The sequence below is a fragment of the Pinus tabuliformis genome, chromosome 1_2, assembly GCF_031772625.1.
Source record: "Pinus tabuliformis cultivar Carrire ecotype Pingquan chromosome 1_2, CPIR1, whole genome shotgun sequence".
Taxonomy (NCBI): domain Eukaryota; kingdom Viridiplantae; phylum Streptophyta; class Pinopsida; order Pinales; family Pinaceae; genus Pinus; species Pinus tabuliformis.
Genome location: NC_142298.1, coordinates 77,735,062 through 77,749,231, shown reverse-complemented (window position 1 = coordinate 77,749,231; position 14,170 = coordinate 77,735,062). Strand labels below are relative to the sequence as shown.

The 14,170-nt window shown below is 32.8% G+C and overlaps 1 protein-coding gene across 1 annotated transcript; it reads left to right on the top strand.

The window, feature by feature from the left end:
* The first annotated feature begins 4,495 nt into the window (after window positions 1-4,495).
* LOC149204498 (aspartyl protease APCB1-like) lies at window positions 4,496-12,752 on the top strand. The gene is made up of 10 exons (XM_089394732.1): window positions 4,496-4,774; window positions 4,862-4,979; window positions 5,751-5,995; window positions 6,381-6,614; window positions 9,694-9,847; window positions 9,920-10,008; window positions 10,221-10,326; window positions 10,524-10,596; window positions 10,779-10,866; window positions 12,170-12,752. The coding sequence occupies exons 1-10, from the start codon at window positions 4,551-4,553 to the stop codon at window positions 12,378-12,380; spliced, it is 1,542 nt and encodes a 513-aa protein (XP_089250858.1). The 5' UTR covers window positions 4,496-4,550; the 3' UTR covers window positions 12,381-12,752.
* Window positions 12,753-14,170: the final 1,418 nt, after the last annotated feature.

Genomic DNA, 14,170 nt, shown 5'->3' with positions numbered 1-14,170 from the left:
GAATTCATCTCCACAGTTACATTAGAAAATGATTTTGACCTTGCACAATGTATATGAATATTGAAAACATTGAATATTTGGCTTATATGGAACTCTTTTCTTGGTCAATAACATGCATTTTCAGTTATTAGCTTTATCAACGAGGTAAATTTAGAGTGCTTGTATATAATATTTTTCTGTATTTATAGGAGTATGTTTTCAGACTTAACATCTTCTAGTTTGACATTCTTATTCTAGGTGCAACCTCCTATTTATAGGAAAACAATGTAATTGCCCACAATCTCTGGAAAGAAGGGTCTATTGCAAAAAGAAATTTGGAAAAATCACGAGATCATGGATGACCAACACAGAAATAATACACTCATGATTGTGTGTGTGTGTGTGTGTATATATATATATATATATATATATATATATATATATATAAGTAGTTATTAGGTGACAATTTTTTTGTGGTCACTGTATTTGTTTTTAGTAAGACTTTGAAAATATAAATATTGTTGTGTTGTAATTTTGACTTAAAAATTTAGTTTTAGGTCATTCTCAAGTCAATTTCTTCTATACATGTAAAACATATAATTTTGTTATTGCGATAATGAAATTATGGTTTTTTTGCAATTTATTCAGGGAAAAAAATAAAAAAGAGCCGCAACCTCCTAAACCTATTCTGTACCCATGTCAAACCTTCATTTGATTCGTTGTGTCTTCATTTGATTCATGGAATCAATTTTAGGTCGATCTCAAGTCATTTTTTTCTATACATGTAAAAAAAACAATTTCATTATTATGATAATGATATTGCAGTTGTTGTAGCCTTCTAAACATGTTTTATGCCCATGTCAATTTTTCATTTGATTCCTTGTATCTTCATTTGATTCAACGTTTTGCGATATTTTACATTTTCTACACTAAGTTAGTTTGCTTGGATAAAAATTATGCAACAATGAGTAAAGATCTTTTGTTTCATACCCTTATCCTTTACTAAAATTATTTTAGTTAGATCATTGATATGAAATAGAACTAATTGATGTGCCAATATTTTTCATTTGTCTATTTTAACATAATTACAACAAGACTATAGCAATGCATGTTGCAGTCTTAAAAATTTGATTTGGATGTATTTGTACTGTAATAAAAGCTTAGAGTGTGATGTTTAATAGGCTACAAAAGGCCATATATTGATCATCCTAGAGTTTAGACCATTGTGGCCAATTTTTCATTTTTTGATCGCATTAAGTGAATTGGTTATAGTAGACTTTGGTGCTCATGAGCTTAAATTATTATATTTTACACTGTTTGCAGTTGTCCTTCTACACATTCACTGAATTGTATAGATTAAGTTACCCCATTGTGCATCACTGACAGTTGTACATCCAGGCAAGTGAACCCTTTTCAAAAATTATTTCAATTTCAAATAGTTTTTCTTGCCTTGTTGTTTTGTTTAATAAGAGTAACATTTTCATGTTAGGAGTAGTTTGTAGAACTATATAATAATTTGCGCCAAAGTAGTCATCTTTATCGAATATTAGTACCCGAGGTCTCAATGCTAAGAAATGTATTGATATTCTAATGGGGGCACATTTTCCTTGCAATTGGGTTAATTTCTAATTATTTATCTATTTATTAAATTGTTCAATTTTTAAATTTGGACTAATCTTAATATCCATGAAAAATTAAGGTTGATGCCAATACTATGAATAAGGGAATGAGCTTTTGTGTTAAATTATAGCAAATTTATGATTTCCTATCACACTATCATAAGATGATTTTTATCTCTACAAACCATAGATTATTTATTTATAAACGGAATTCCATGTTTGAATTATGAATTTTGTTTGTAGTTATGGGGGAGGGGCTTCAGTGTGAATCTTTGGTTTCCTCAGTACCCACACATGATGATTTTTGTCTTTGCAAAATGTAGATTGTGGTTTTCCAGATCATCATCTCATTGGATTCTTGCAAATGAACATTCTTTCATGAAGACTCACTACCAAAACAATCCATTGTCCAATCCAGATAGTCATTCATAGGTGCAATTTGATCTATTGGAAGCTTGCATCTTAATGCCATGCAACATATATAAAATTGATCTTTATAAAATATAGTAATCAAATCTTATTTAATTGTAATTTTAATTAATATAAGCTATTGATGAAATTTTTATGTCTTTATTGTTTTTTACTTTAATTTAGCTATATTTAAACTAAGCAACAAGGTCTAGCTACTATGTAGCACTTGTTTGATGGTGTGCTTGTGCGTGCATGTCATAAGTTGCTCATTTCAACTAGTTACAAAAGAGTAATTTGTGGCCAACCATCAGAATTTGATGTGGTCATTACCCTTGAATAAAGTTACAAGGTAACAAGGATGAAAGACTAAAACTCTAATGATCTTAGTGTTACATGTTTCAACCATAATAAACATATAACATGAATCCCTTGACATCTATTGATCGAAAACTCTTTACTAAAACCTATTAGTTTTCATAAATCAAATTTTTATCAACTACCCCTAACTTAAAGTCATACATTCATTCACTTATAAAGATAAACGGCCTAAAAAATACAACTTAAACTCCCTCAACCAAGCAAATGCTTTATGCCTTCCACCTTTTAGAAATAAACTCCCTCAAAGAACCTTTCATTTGCCAAATTAAATTTGTACCAAAAAAAATTGTTCATACGTTAATAGTTTATCTAGAAATTTTGGAATGCTAATATACTATTTAAAACCTTTACCAAAAATACCAAAAATATTTAAGCAATTTATTACTGTGGAAAAACTAAAACTTATACAAAATTTGTGAATTATATATTTTTCGAACTCTCTTCTTTCAACGATTGCATTCCCTTCCCATTCAAATGACAATAACAAGAGTGCTGGTTCACTACAAAGTCCACATTTTCAATACAACTTTGAAAAAAATTGAATGCAACACTAGGAGTGAAGCAAAGTAACCTTCCAAAACCAAAATTCAAGGATAATATATATTCCCTTGTGTTAAAGCGAATGAACCTACCAAAAACCAAATATATTTTCCCTTACATTAAAACATGCAAAATATTTCGTATGAAATAAGGACTACAGGTGTTTCAAGGCCTATCAATTTATGTGTGACATGATAGTCATGAAACCCCTTAATAATCTATGCATATTTTTATTTATAATTATTAATATATATATATATATATATATATATATATATATATATATATATATATATATATATATATATAATTATAATATAATATAATATAATATGTATTGAGTTATTTTTATTGTAAAACATTATATAGGTATTTTCTTTTATTGGATAAATTATTTTTTTAATAAATATATTATTATTATTATGCATTAAATTATTTTTATGGTAAAAAATTATATAATTTTTAATATATATCTATATATATATAATTATTAATTAAATAAATAAATAATTTTATTTATTTTTAATTATAATAAAAATAAAATAATAAAGGTCATTTTTATTAACACAAATTAAATTAGTATAAATTATTATAAATTTGAGTGATTTCAAGATATTATAAACATCAACCATACAAATATTTAAAATATATAAGTATAAACTTTATCTAAAAGTTATAAATTTTGTTTCATTACTATATATATTATTGTATTGTTTTTTTTTGAATTATAAGTTTTGATTGAATATAGAAAAATAAAACTTTTTTAAAAAATTGAAACATCTGGCTATAGGTTTGTTTGAACTTTACTTCCTTACTAAGATTGTATTTTTACAGGTTTTGGAACACTTTTGTTTTATGATTAAATATGCAAATTCTTTTCAAATACTTTTTACGCTTCCTTAGTAAGATTGTATTTTTACATGTTTTGGAATTTTTTTTTGTTTTATGATCAAATATACAATTTTTTTTTCAAATACATTTTATGGTTAGGGACTCAAAAAATTAACAGTTTCATTATACCAATAATATAAAATATTAAATTATTATTAAAAAATAATATAAAATATTTTTAAATTTTATTGTTAAATATATCTCATTAACTCAATTATATAATATTTTACATTTAATTTAACAAAAATGAAAAGTCTACTATATTACGTATGCCACATTTTAATAATTAGTAGAAGTGTTTCAAAGACATTTATTTCTCAATCTCGATTTATAAATAAATTATTTCAAAATATTATAGCAAATGTCTTCCTTGTGAAGTTTCCAACATTTTTCCTCACTTTGTTTTATCATAGAATAAATAAATCTCGACGTAGTACGTTAAAAAAAGGGGACAACTCTACCTAGGGAAAATAATAAACGACATAATTTCCCCTATACGAAGTCACTTGGTCATTTCGGCAATGAGCAAGGAATGAAAAAGTAAAGCTAAAAAAGTTACGCTGACCAAAAAGCAGAAGCAAGTTTCACACGTACAAGGCATCCCCTGTTACTCAATAGTTTGTGGTAGTTGATATCCCCACCACCTCTCTCCCTCACATTATAAATTCTGATTATAGGCAATTGGGAAGGCATAATAGCATTGTATAGGCACATTAAGGCATTGATATCAACATGGGTTTATTCACAAATTTGTTTCTTGTAACTGTACTCTGCTCTGTATGCATGGGCTTATCTCAACAGGCCCACGTTTACCGTCTCTACCCCAAAGACCCACCAGCTGATGATGAAGGAGGAGCCTCCTCCTTTGTGAGCCGAGACACCAACAGGATTGGTAGAAGGTTGCAGGCGGATCGAACTGCAATATTTCGTCTCACAGGGAACGTCGTTCCATCCGGGTAATTTTGAAGACAATCAGAATTTCATTCTCAGTTTTGAATTCATGGTTTGCTTTAGAATTGCAACTGAGTATGGTGGATTTGCAGGCTTTATTTTGTTAATATGTCACTTGGGAATCCTCCAAAGCCATACTATCTGGATGTTGACACTGGTAGTGAACTCACCTGGGTCCAGTGCGATGCTCCCTGCCAGAGTTGTGCCGAGGTATGCAGCTTAGGCCAGTCTAGGTATTGCTCATTTCATTGGAGTAATTTGAGTAGATTGTAGATGCATTCATACAATACATAGGTTAGGTAGCATACCTATACTTTGCTGAATTCTGTTTTATTCTCTAATTTTTTTATAAGCAAAATTACAAGCCTGTTGATTCTAGGAGTTGACTCTGAATTTTGGGTTGGTAGTAGATCTCTCCCACTTGCAGAAAATGACCAGTATTTTGGCCAGTTTCTTTCCCCTGATTTTTGATAAGCCAGGTTATGAGCTTTCTGAGTCTCAGAGTTGGCTTTGCATTTTGGGTTGGTAGTAGGCCCATCACACTTGCTAGCAATCACCAGTACTGTGCCAAGTTTATGTTCCCTGATTTGTTATAAGCCAAGTTATTAGCCTCTGCATTTTGGGTCAGTAGCCCATGCATTGCTTTCTTTTTGTTTAAGCATGCATTCCAATCTGGCATTGAGCATGCTGGATTTCTAGATATTCATGGTGCTTGGCAGGACCCAATTGATGCATATGAAAATTCTTTTCTACTTGTTAGCATCTGCATCATGGGTTGCATTTGTTGTATGTTCTGTTAGTTGTCTTTCTGCATTCCTCTATTGGATATGTCTTTTGCACTTCCTTGATTTACTGTAATGGATGCATTTGACTACACTCTCAGCTTTTGGGTCATCAGTGGACACTTATTATTTCTTGAATTCATTCTATCTTGGTTTCGGCAGTTTGAGACAACATGAGAGGGTTATGTCTTCTGTGCAGGGATCACATCCGTTGTACAAGCTAAAGAAAGGCTCCCTGGTGCCAGGCACCGATCCTCTGTGTGCCGCTGTGCAGGCAGCAAGTGGTCATAATCACAACCACAAACGAATGTCTCAACAGTGCGATTATGATATTGATTATGCCGATCATAGCTATTCTCTGGGATTCCTTGTTAGAGACACTGTTTGGGCCTTTCTCACCAATCTCACCAATGGAGGTTGGGTGCCAGCAAATTCTGTTTTTGGGTATGTGTTGCTTCTTTTAGTTAGTTTGTTTGTGTCAGGTGGAATTCATTTCTTTCAAACAGCTTCTAAAACTATGAAAATTACTGAATTATGGAATCTGATAATCTTGATTATCCAGAAAATGTCACTACATATTTTAATAAGGCCTGATAGACCGTCCTGGTGTGGAGGATGTAGAAAAATTACTGAATTATGGAATCTGATAATCTTGATTATCCAGAAAATGTCACTACATATTTTAATAAGGCTTGATAGACCGTCCTGGTGTGGAGGATGTAGAAAAAGAAAATGGAAAAAGTGTTTTAGGTGAACACCGTAGTGGTTGTGATGGGCATAAAAATAAATCGAGGTGATCACTCATGTTCATAGATGTTTTTTGTGACAGGTGTGGATATAACCAGCAGGGATCTTTGGCAGTGACACACATGGATGGTGTTTTGGGTCTTGGAAGTGGTATGGCAAGTCTTCCATCTCAATGGGCAAAGCAAGGCCACGTCAAGAATGTGATAGGTCACTGTATTTCTGGAAGAGGACAAGGAGGGGGATACATGTTCTTTGGTGATGATCTTGTATCCACCTCAGCCATGACTTGGGTTCCCATGCTTGGCAAGCCATCCACGTAAGATCAAATTAAATCCACTCTCTGCTGTCTTTTCATTTTAAAGTTAAGAATAATCAAGTAGAATCTTTCTCGACATATTTCATAAAAGTAACCCTCAACACAAAAATTTCATCAATATAATAGGCACCAAATCCTAGTTTATCACATAGCAGAATTCACGTTTAATTTCAACCTCAAGGGACATAGTATAAATTCACTTCTTAGCCTCACGGAACTGCTAATCTTGAATACTCTGAATCAGCAGAGCCCTCTTGTTTTGAATTCATTTGTGCTGATTATTTAATTGACCCAAAATTTGTGTAAATTGTATGAGCTCCCGTTTTCTGTCCTTTAACATGCTTCAGTACAAGAACGATGGAGAGTTTGGATAAGGTTATTCATCTACAGTCTTGATTATATGGATGGGACGAAATTCCTCCAGATCCACCCCATGGTCATTTTAGGATTCAGAATATTCACAATGTTGTTCTTCATCTTCATTTTGTGTTCTGTTTTACAGACAAACGGTCTCCTAGAGTTTTCAACTTGCTCAGACACATCTGCTGTTAATTCCTGTAATTCTGGTTTCTGTACCCTGAGATACAGCACCAAAACTATTGTCCTTCTTCGTCTATCTAAACTAGTTTTGAATCTTGATAGTTTTCTCTTGATGTTATTCCATCCCTTCCTCAAGTCTCCACAGCAATCTGGATTCTGTATAGGAAGAGATTTTTTAGGCTATCTAACCCTGCATTTTCTCTGAGTATTTCTTCCTCTCCATGCTGTCATAGGTCTAAGTTCTGACAGTCCGAGTTGCCCCATGAACAACACTAGCATCTTATTGAACCCTTTTTCAAAAGATATTTCCATAGCTGAACAACAACGAGGATTATTAAATAGCGATAAAATAGTTACATCAATTTCAAGAGAAGAATAATACCCATAATAGTACGTTGAGGTGATAGTATGAACCCATAGCTTCTACACAGAGTTGCACATTTAGCTTAACATATAAACCATAGATCTTGCTCTTCTATAATTTATCTACAAATGACTTGGTTTGTATCACATTGCATAATCCCATCTTTACATCTTTCTCTTTGATTTTCCTTAAAGGTTACTTCCATGCCCTGGAACAAAAATACCTGAAACGCTTGTAAATAGATTAGCATTTCCCAAAATAAACAATGCCACCTTCATTTTTGTTACACATTTTATGTGACATATATATTAGCATCTCATTTTCTGTCTAACTATTCTTTAGTGTGGATATTGTCTATAAATATCATTTACTACACTCTTTCATCTTGTTTTGATAACGACTAATTTAAAATTGTCAAAGGCTAGATTCCATGTTTTTAGTTGTCACCCAAGTGCAATAGTTCCATTTTAAGATCTTAATCCGATGTTTTTCTCATATACAACTTAGCAGGTTTAATATTCATCAAGGTTCTTCCTTTTCTTTATGACCTTTCTGATATAAAAATCTAAGGTTCCAACTTCCAGATGTCTTGAAACATTCCTTTGCCTCATGCTATCCTAGAGAAGGATATTGAGCTAGATTCAATGTTTCTAGTTGTCACTCAAATGTCTGTACATTAGTTCCAGCTTAAGATCTTAAACAGTTGTTTTTTCAAATGCAACTTAGCAGGCTTAATCTTCATCAAGGTTTCTTCTTCTTTGTGGCCTTTTAAATATAAATATCTAAGGCTCCAATTTCCGAAGATCTTAAAATGTCATTTGCCTCAGCTGTCTTAGAGAAGGATACCAACTCTTTTGAGTTAGATTACCAGATAAGACAAGGACCATCTTAGGTTATTACAAATGTGAATAACAATCTGAGAACATTTTTACCATCGTTTCCAAAGGAACTTGAACAATATGATAAAAGATTCATCTTTTACTTCTAGAATATACATAATGTTAAATATATGAAAAACTCTTTCTGCTTTCAAGCAAGTTGTTTTTTTCTCCTTTCATATTATCAGCCATTTCCATGGCTCATGTTTTTAATATGTTTAGCCTACCGCCTTATACTTGGAAGTTGGTACCAGATGTATAGTGTTGAATAACTAAATGTTTTAGCTCCATGCTGTACACTTGAGAATTAATGCATGCATTTTACTTGCTTAGTTTCTATCTGACCATAAATCATTTGTTATAAACTATAATGCAATCATGTGACCAAGATGCTTACTTTTTGGAGGGGAATAATCAATAGACATTGTGCAAAGACCCTTTCAAAAGATGATAGATTCCCCAACTATGTATATATAACGGTTATCCATTCATATTTACTTCTTATGTTTATTTTATTTGTAGCTCACTCCCATGTTTAGCAAGAGGAAACTTGTAGGAAAAATGGTTTCCAATAGAGGCTACTTCTTTCTTCTTTCTGTAACTATCTCCATCCTTGCTGAAGAAGCCATTACTCCATTTGAATAGGTTCATAGAATGGGTGGCTATAACTTCTTCCTTAACGTCCAATTTAAGCTCAAATTACTAAACAAATGTTGTCAAGAGGCTTTCTATTCCATTCCACATTATATGATCTGTTTGTAGGTGTAACACTATGTCCGTTGCAAAATAATTGTTAATCAGCTAAGAACCACTTTGTAGGAGATGTATTTGTTTAAGACCTGAAATTATTATTATCATATACCCTATGGCATATTTATTAAGAAAAAGATGAAGAGACGTCATTGCAACAGTATTCCTTCCTTCAGAAACATCAACATGAAAACATACAACTCCATTCTGTCTAAGCCTTGGAGAAGTACATCACTAAAAATATATTTTGATCTGTTCTTGAAGCTCAATCCAGAATTTCCTACGAGTTAACTATATTCTCTGACAAGTATCTTCCCGTCATAAAGCTAGTTTGCTATTTACTTACAGTAGCATCTTGCATTTTAGACTTGGCCCATAATTCATAGGGACACTGAGTTGCATCATAGGCCTCTAGTTAGAAACAACTCCCATGTCTTTTGTTTTAAGAATGAACTTGGAATCCCTTTAAAACAAACTTTCTTGATTTAATTTGTTATTTAAAATAATCTGTGAACTTCTATTATCCTACTGTTCTCTTGTTTTACAGAAAACACTATGATGTGGGGGCTGCACAGATGATGTTTGGGAACAAACCCCTTGACAAAGATGGAGATGGAAAAAGACTAGGAAGAATAATATTTGATAGTGGTAGCTCCTACACATACTTCACAAATCAAGCTTATAGTGCTTTTCTCTCAGCTGTAAGTATCACAAATTACCCTTCCCTTGTACTATAAGGAATTTGTCTGTTTCTAATAATGCAATGCTGACAGGTTAAAGAAAACCTAGCTAGGAATCAGTTGGAGCAAGATTCATCAGACTCATTCCTACCACTCTGTTGGCGAGGGAAAAATAGGTTCAGGTAAATGGTTTTGGTTAAGTTTTGAAAATCAGGTGCGAGTTCAATTTCAACAATTCAATCTCTGGCCTATTTAGAGTACACATTATAAAAACTATGGCCAGAAAGTCAAACTTTTCATCTTAGCATTATTTAGATTACAAATTATAAAAACTATGGCCATTGGAAAGATATTAGTATCCTAAATGCTCTCTGAGTTTTGTGAAATGTATCAGCTCTGTTGCAAAGGCGGCACCATACTTTCAGTTGTTAACACTCAAATTTAGAAGTGCCAGAGCAAAACAGATGGAAATTTTCCCAGAAGGTTATTTGGTCATCAGTGTAAGCATGCATAAGCTTTGACATACTCTATGATAACTGTATTTTACCACTAGATGAGATTGTAACATAAGATAGCATTCAAGGCTCAACATTATGAGTCTGCCAAAGAAGATATTATTGAAGAAGCTATTTATTCATTAAGCTTAATGATTGCTATGATTAAAAAAGATTACTGCTGAATGAGTTTCAATGCACAGGAAAAAGGTAACGTCTGCTCGGGAATCTTGAATGGTACTGCAATCGGTAATGTGGACACAAATATTCTCGGAGGTAATGAAACAGCATATTGTTTTGCTGCTTTTTGTTTGTGTGTTTGTCAGTCTAATTTTTCTACAAGCATGTCATGAATGACCTTGGGTGGGCTTGTATCTAGAGCACTTAAGGCATGTTCTTAATCTACATGTTGGTGATGGTATTAAGATAAAGTAACAAAAGTGTGTTTCATTTTGCAGATATATCTTTGCAAGAGCACCTTGTTGTTTATGACAATGAGAAAAACCAGATTGGATGGGCTCGCTCAGACTGCCAAAATCCTCCCAAGTTCTGAACCTTCTTTTTTTACCTTTGATTCTTATTCTATAGGATTTAGTGCAGTTTATTATTTTTCTTACGAATTTGTACATGTAAGAGATATGGCAAGATGAGAGCTAGTAACTGACTCTTCCAAGTACACCATTGATTGCATTTTTTTATTTGTCAAATAAGAGCGTAGTTGCATCTACATTTTTTATGAACTTGCATTTTGGGAATCTTTCATAATTTATACTTAGTACTACATCACCACTTCCTCTTTTTGGTGCCCTGCTATTCCCTCTGATCAAAACACTGCCAGTAATGCCCATGTTTTGGAGTTGAATACAGAGAAACTTATTCCCTTTCTTGTCTTTATTTCCTAAATAAACTAAAATGGAAGAGATTGGTGAGGTTGCTTTGATGATATCATTGTACTCATATTTGATGATGTTTAATATAATCTTTGGTTCCACACGAACAGTCATGATACCACAAATCATTTAGATATTAGAGATATCGATTATATTTCCTAACTTGAATCTTTTCTTTCCTTGTCAGATTGACAGATTGTAAACCTCATCAACCACAAAACAAGTAATCAGAGATGTAAAACCTAAAAATTCTGAGTTGCAATCAAAATATATTTTGTAATGTATTTGAAATGAAGGTACAGAAACTATATTTGTACAATTAATTACTTGTTAAAGCGCTGAAAAGTACACTTAAGAAAGGCAAATTGCATTGAACAGCCCATTAATAGTAAATAGTCTTCTCCAGTAAAAGGATATCGAAACAAAAAACAGAATTGAATCACACAAAAAGAAGACTCGAATCACATTTAACAGCCTATGAAGAGCAAATAATCTCCTCCAGAAGAAATATATAGCATTAAAAACCTGGAAGGCTACCCAAGCAACCTAAAAGCTGAAAAAACAGACAACTCTTAAAATTTGCTTCGAGGGCAGCACTCTTCACTACCAAGTTTCGGCAAACAAGTATCTAACTGAAATAAGTATAAGTTCGATTTGAGGATTGGGCCTTTCTTTTCAAAATGCATCCTAAACTTGACCTGAAAATGTTTAGAAAACTTATCCTAGAAAAACTAAAAAAGTTTAAGAAAGATACCAGGAAATGTTTCAAGATTTAGACACTCCACTACGGGAAATATGGTTCCCCTGCATGATTCCTGATGGCAAGGATAGAAACTAGACATTAATTAAAGATTTATTTTGTCATTTAGACTCTAGAGTAACCACTTAATCTTCATTTTCTCTTCTAATCAAGTAATAGATCTACGAATCTAACTCTTGAAGTTGTTTGTTTCTGACAGATCTTCCACACAGAGGCGGGTGTTGCAGTCCTCTGAATCTCTTGCTGAACAATTTGTGGTGTTAGAAGATCCCTCAGTGTTTGACAGAAATACATTAGAAGAAGCAATATCATGTGATCAAGAACTTGGGAAAGCAGCTTGCTCTTCCTCTTCATATTCTCTTCTAGCGTTTGGTATATATCAAGGAAACAGTTGTATGATTCCAGCGTGATAAATAGTTGACTGCATTAAGCAGAGTTTCATAAAAAAGAGGAGAGAGCCGCGATTCCAGCGTGACAAACAGTTGACTGCATTTAAGCAGAGTTTCATAAAAAAGAGGAGAGAGCCGCGGAGAAACAAAATTGTTTTTGCATTTGATCGCCAGTTTGAAATAAAAGTATTGTCTAAAGGTGATTTCCCACCTTTTGATAAAACACCACAATCAAGATAAAGCACTTGTGGGTTCCAAATTGGCTAAAATAACACCTGTGCTGAATCGCCATTTAAGGCTTGGTCTGGTAGTGTTTCATTTGTACCATACTTCATTACCTGCACAACAATACAAATATTATTCTGAATATACTTTAAGCAATGCTTTCACCAAGTGATCTGTTAGAACTATTAGATGGTTTGTCAAACTATTTCTCAGAATTCTTTTTCAAATGCATCAAATATTTCATCAGTGAACAATAAAAATCACATCATGCAATCCACATTATTAGGCCAAAGCTTGAATGTGAAAGCTTATGCAAGAGCAGCAAATCCTCTTCGGCACCAGCTCCAAGTGAATATAACTGTTTTTTTTTTATTTAATGAACCTCTGTATCTAATTTCGCATGGTACTTGTGCCAAAATAACCTTTAATCTGGAAGTAAGAGCTCGCTTTATGGCCATTTTAGTCGCTATTTCTGTGACAAATTTGTATAGGATAGATCCGGAGCAAATATTTCATTTGAAAGCGTTACAGCCCTTCAAAATCCATTTCATAGATCATACAAAAGTAAAACAAAGTTATACAACCGTAGGCACGATCAGCTATTTGATCAATCACAACCAACAACAACTCCATAAGCCATTGGAAAGTCAACTACAATCAGAGAGACGATTGTATTTATATGTGGAGCAGAGCTTATCCATGTACAAAAATCTTTAATTTTACCATAGGAAGGAATCTATTTTGAACCAATAGCATGTATACTTTTTTGGGGCTTCATAATATTTGGTGTTGCAATCCTAAAAACTTCATAATTGAAAGTGGCATTATATTATTTGTAGACAACTATGGACCATGCAATTATGTAAGATAAAATCATGATTTTTGAGAGAGATAAAAAGAGTATCTTTCTTCTTACTCTAGGTGGAGGAACTTGGGTCTTTGTTAACCACTGATAAAAGTTGTTTCTATTCTTGAACTTGATGGATTTGTATTCTCCTAGGCTTTCAACAAGTTCTCCTTTTGTTGAGGTATTTTAATCACTTTAACAAAAGAATGAGTGATTTGTAGCTCTATGAATTCATTCATTATGTTATAAGTCATCTTCATCATTGCATTAGCTTGTTCCTTGTATGCTATTCATTAGCTTGATGAAGGGTTGAATGAGGAGTATTATTGAATGCTTTTCCTTTACCTACTTGATTTCTAGGCTTGAACCTACTTAGTTGAGCTCTTGTTTGAATGAAATTCTCTTGATCTTTTTCATAATTTTCATGTTCATCATAGTCTCTCTTCACATTGCATGCATTCTAGGACATTTGATTCTTGAATTCTTTCATTGGTTGAAGGATTTGAGTACTCATGAAGTTCTTCAAAGATGCCATTTTCTTCCAAAATGACTACATTTGGATTTGGCACACAAAATGCTCTTGGTCCATGTCCTTTGGGCTTCTGATTTTAATCAATTTGTTCTCTAGAATTCAACATCACCGTTTTTTCTATTTATCATGAGATAAGCTTATCATTTCTCTTGAGACGAGTAATATCATTTTCATTTGTCTTAGAGTCCAATCGAGTTGCACAATTTC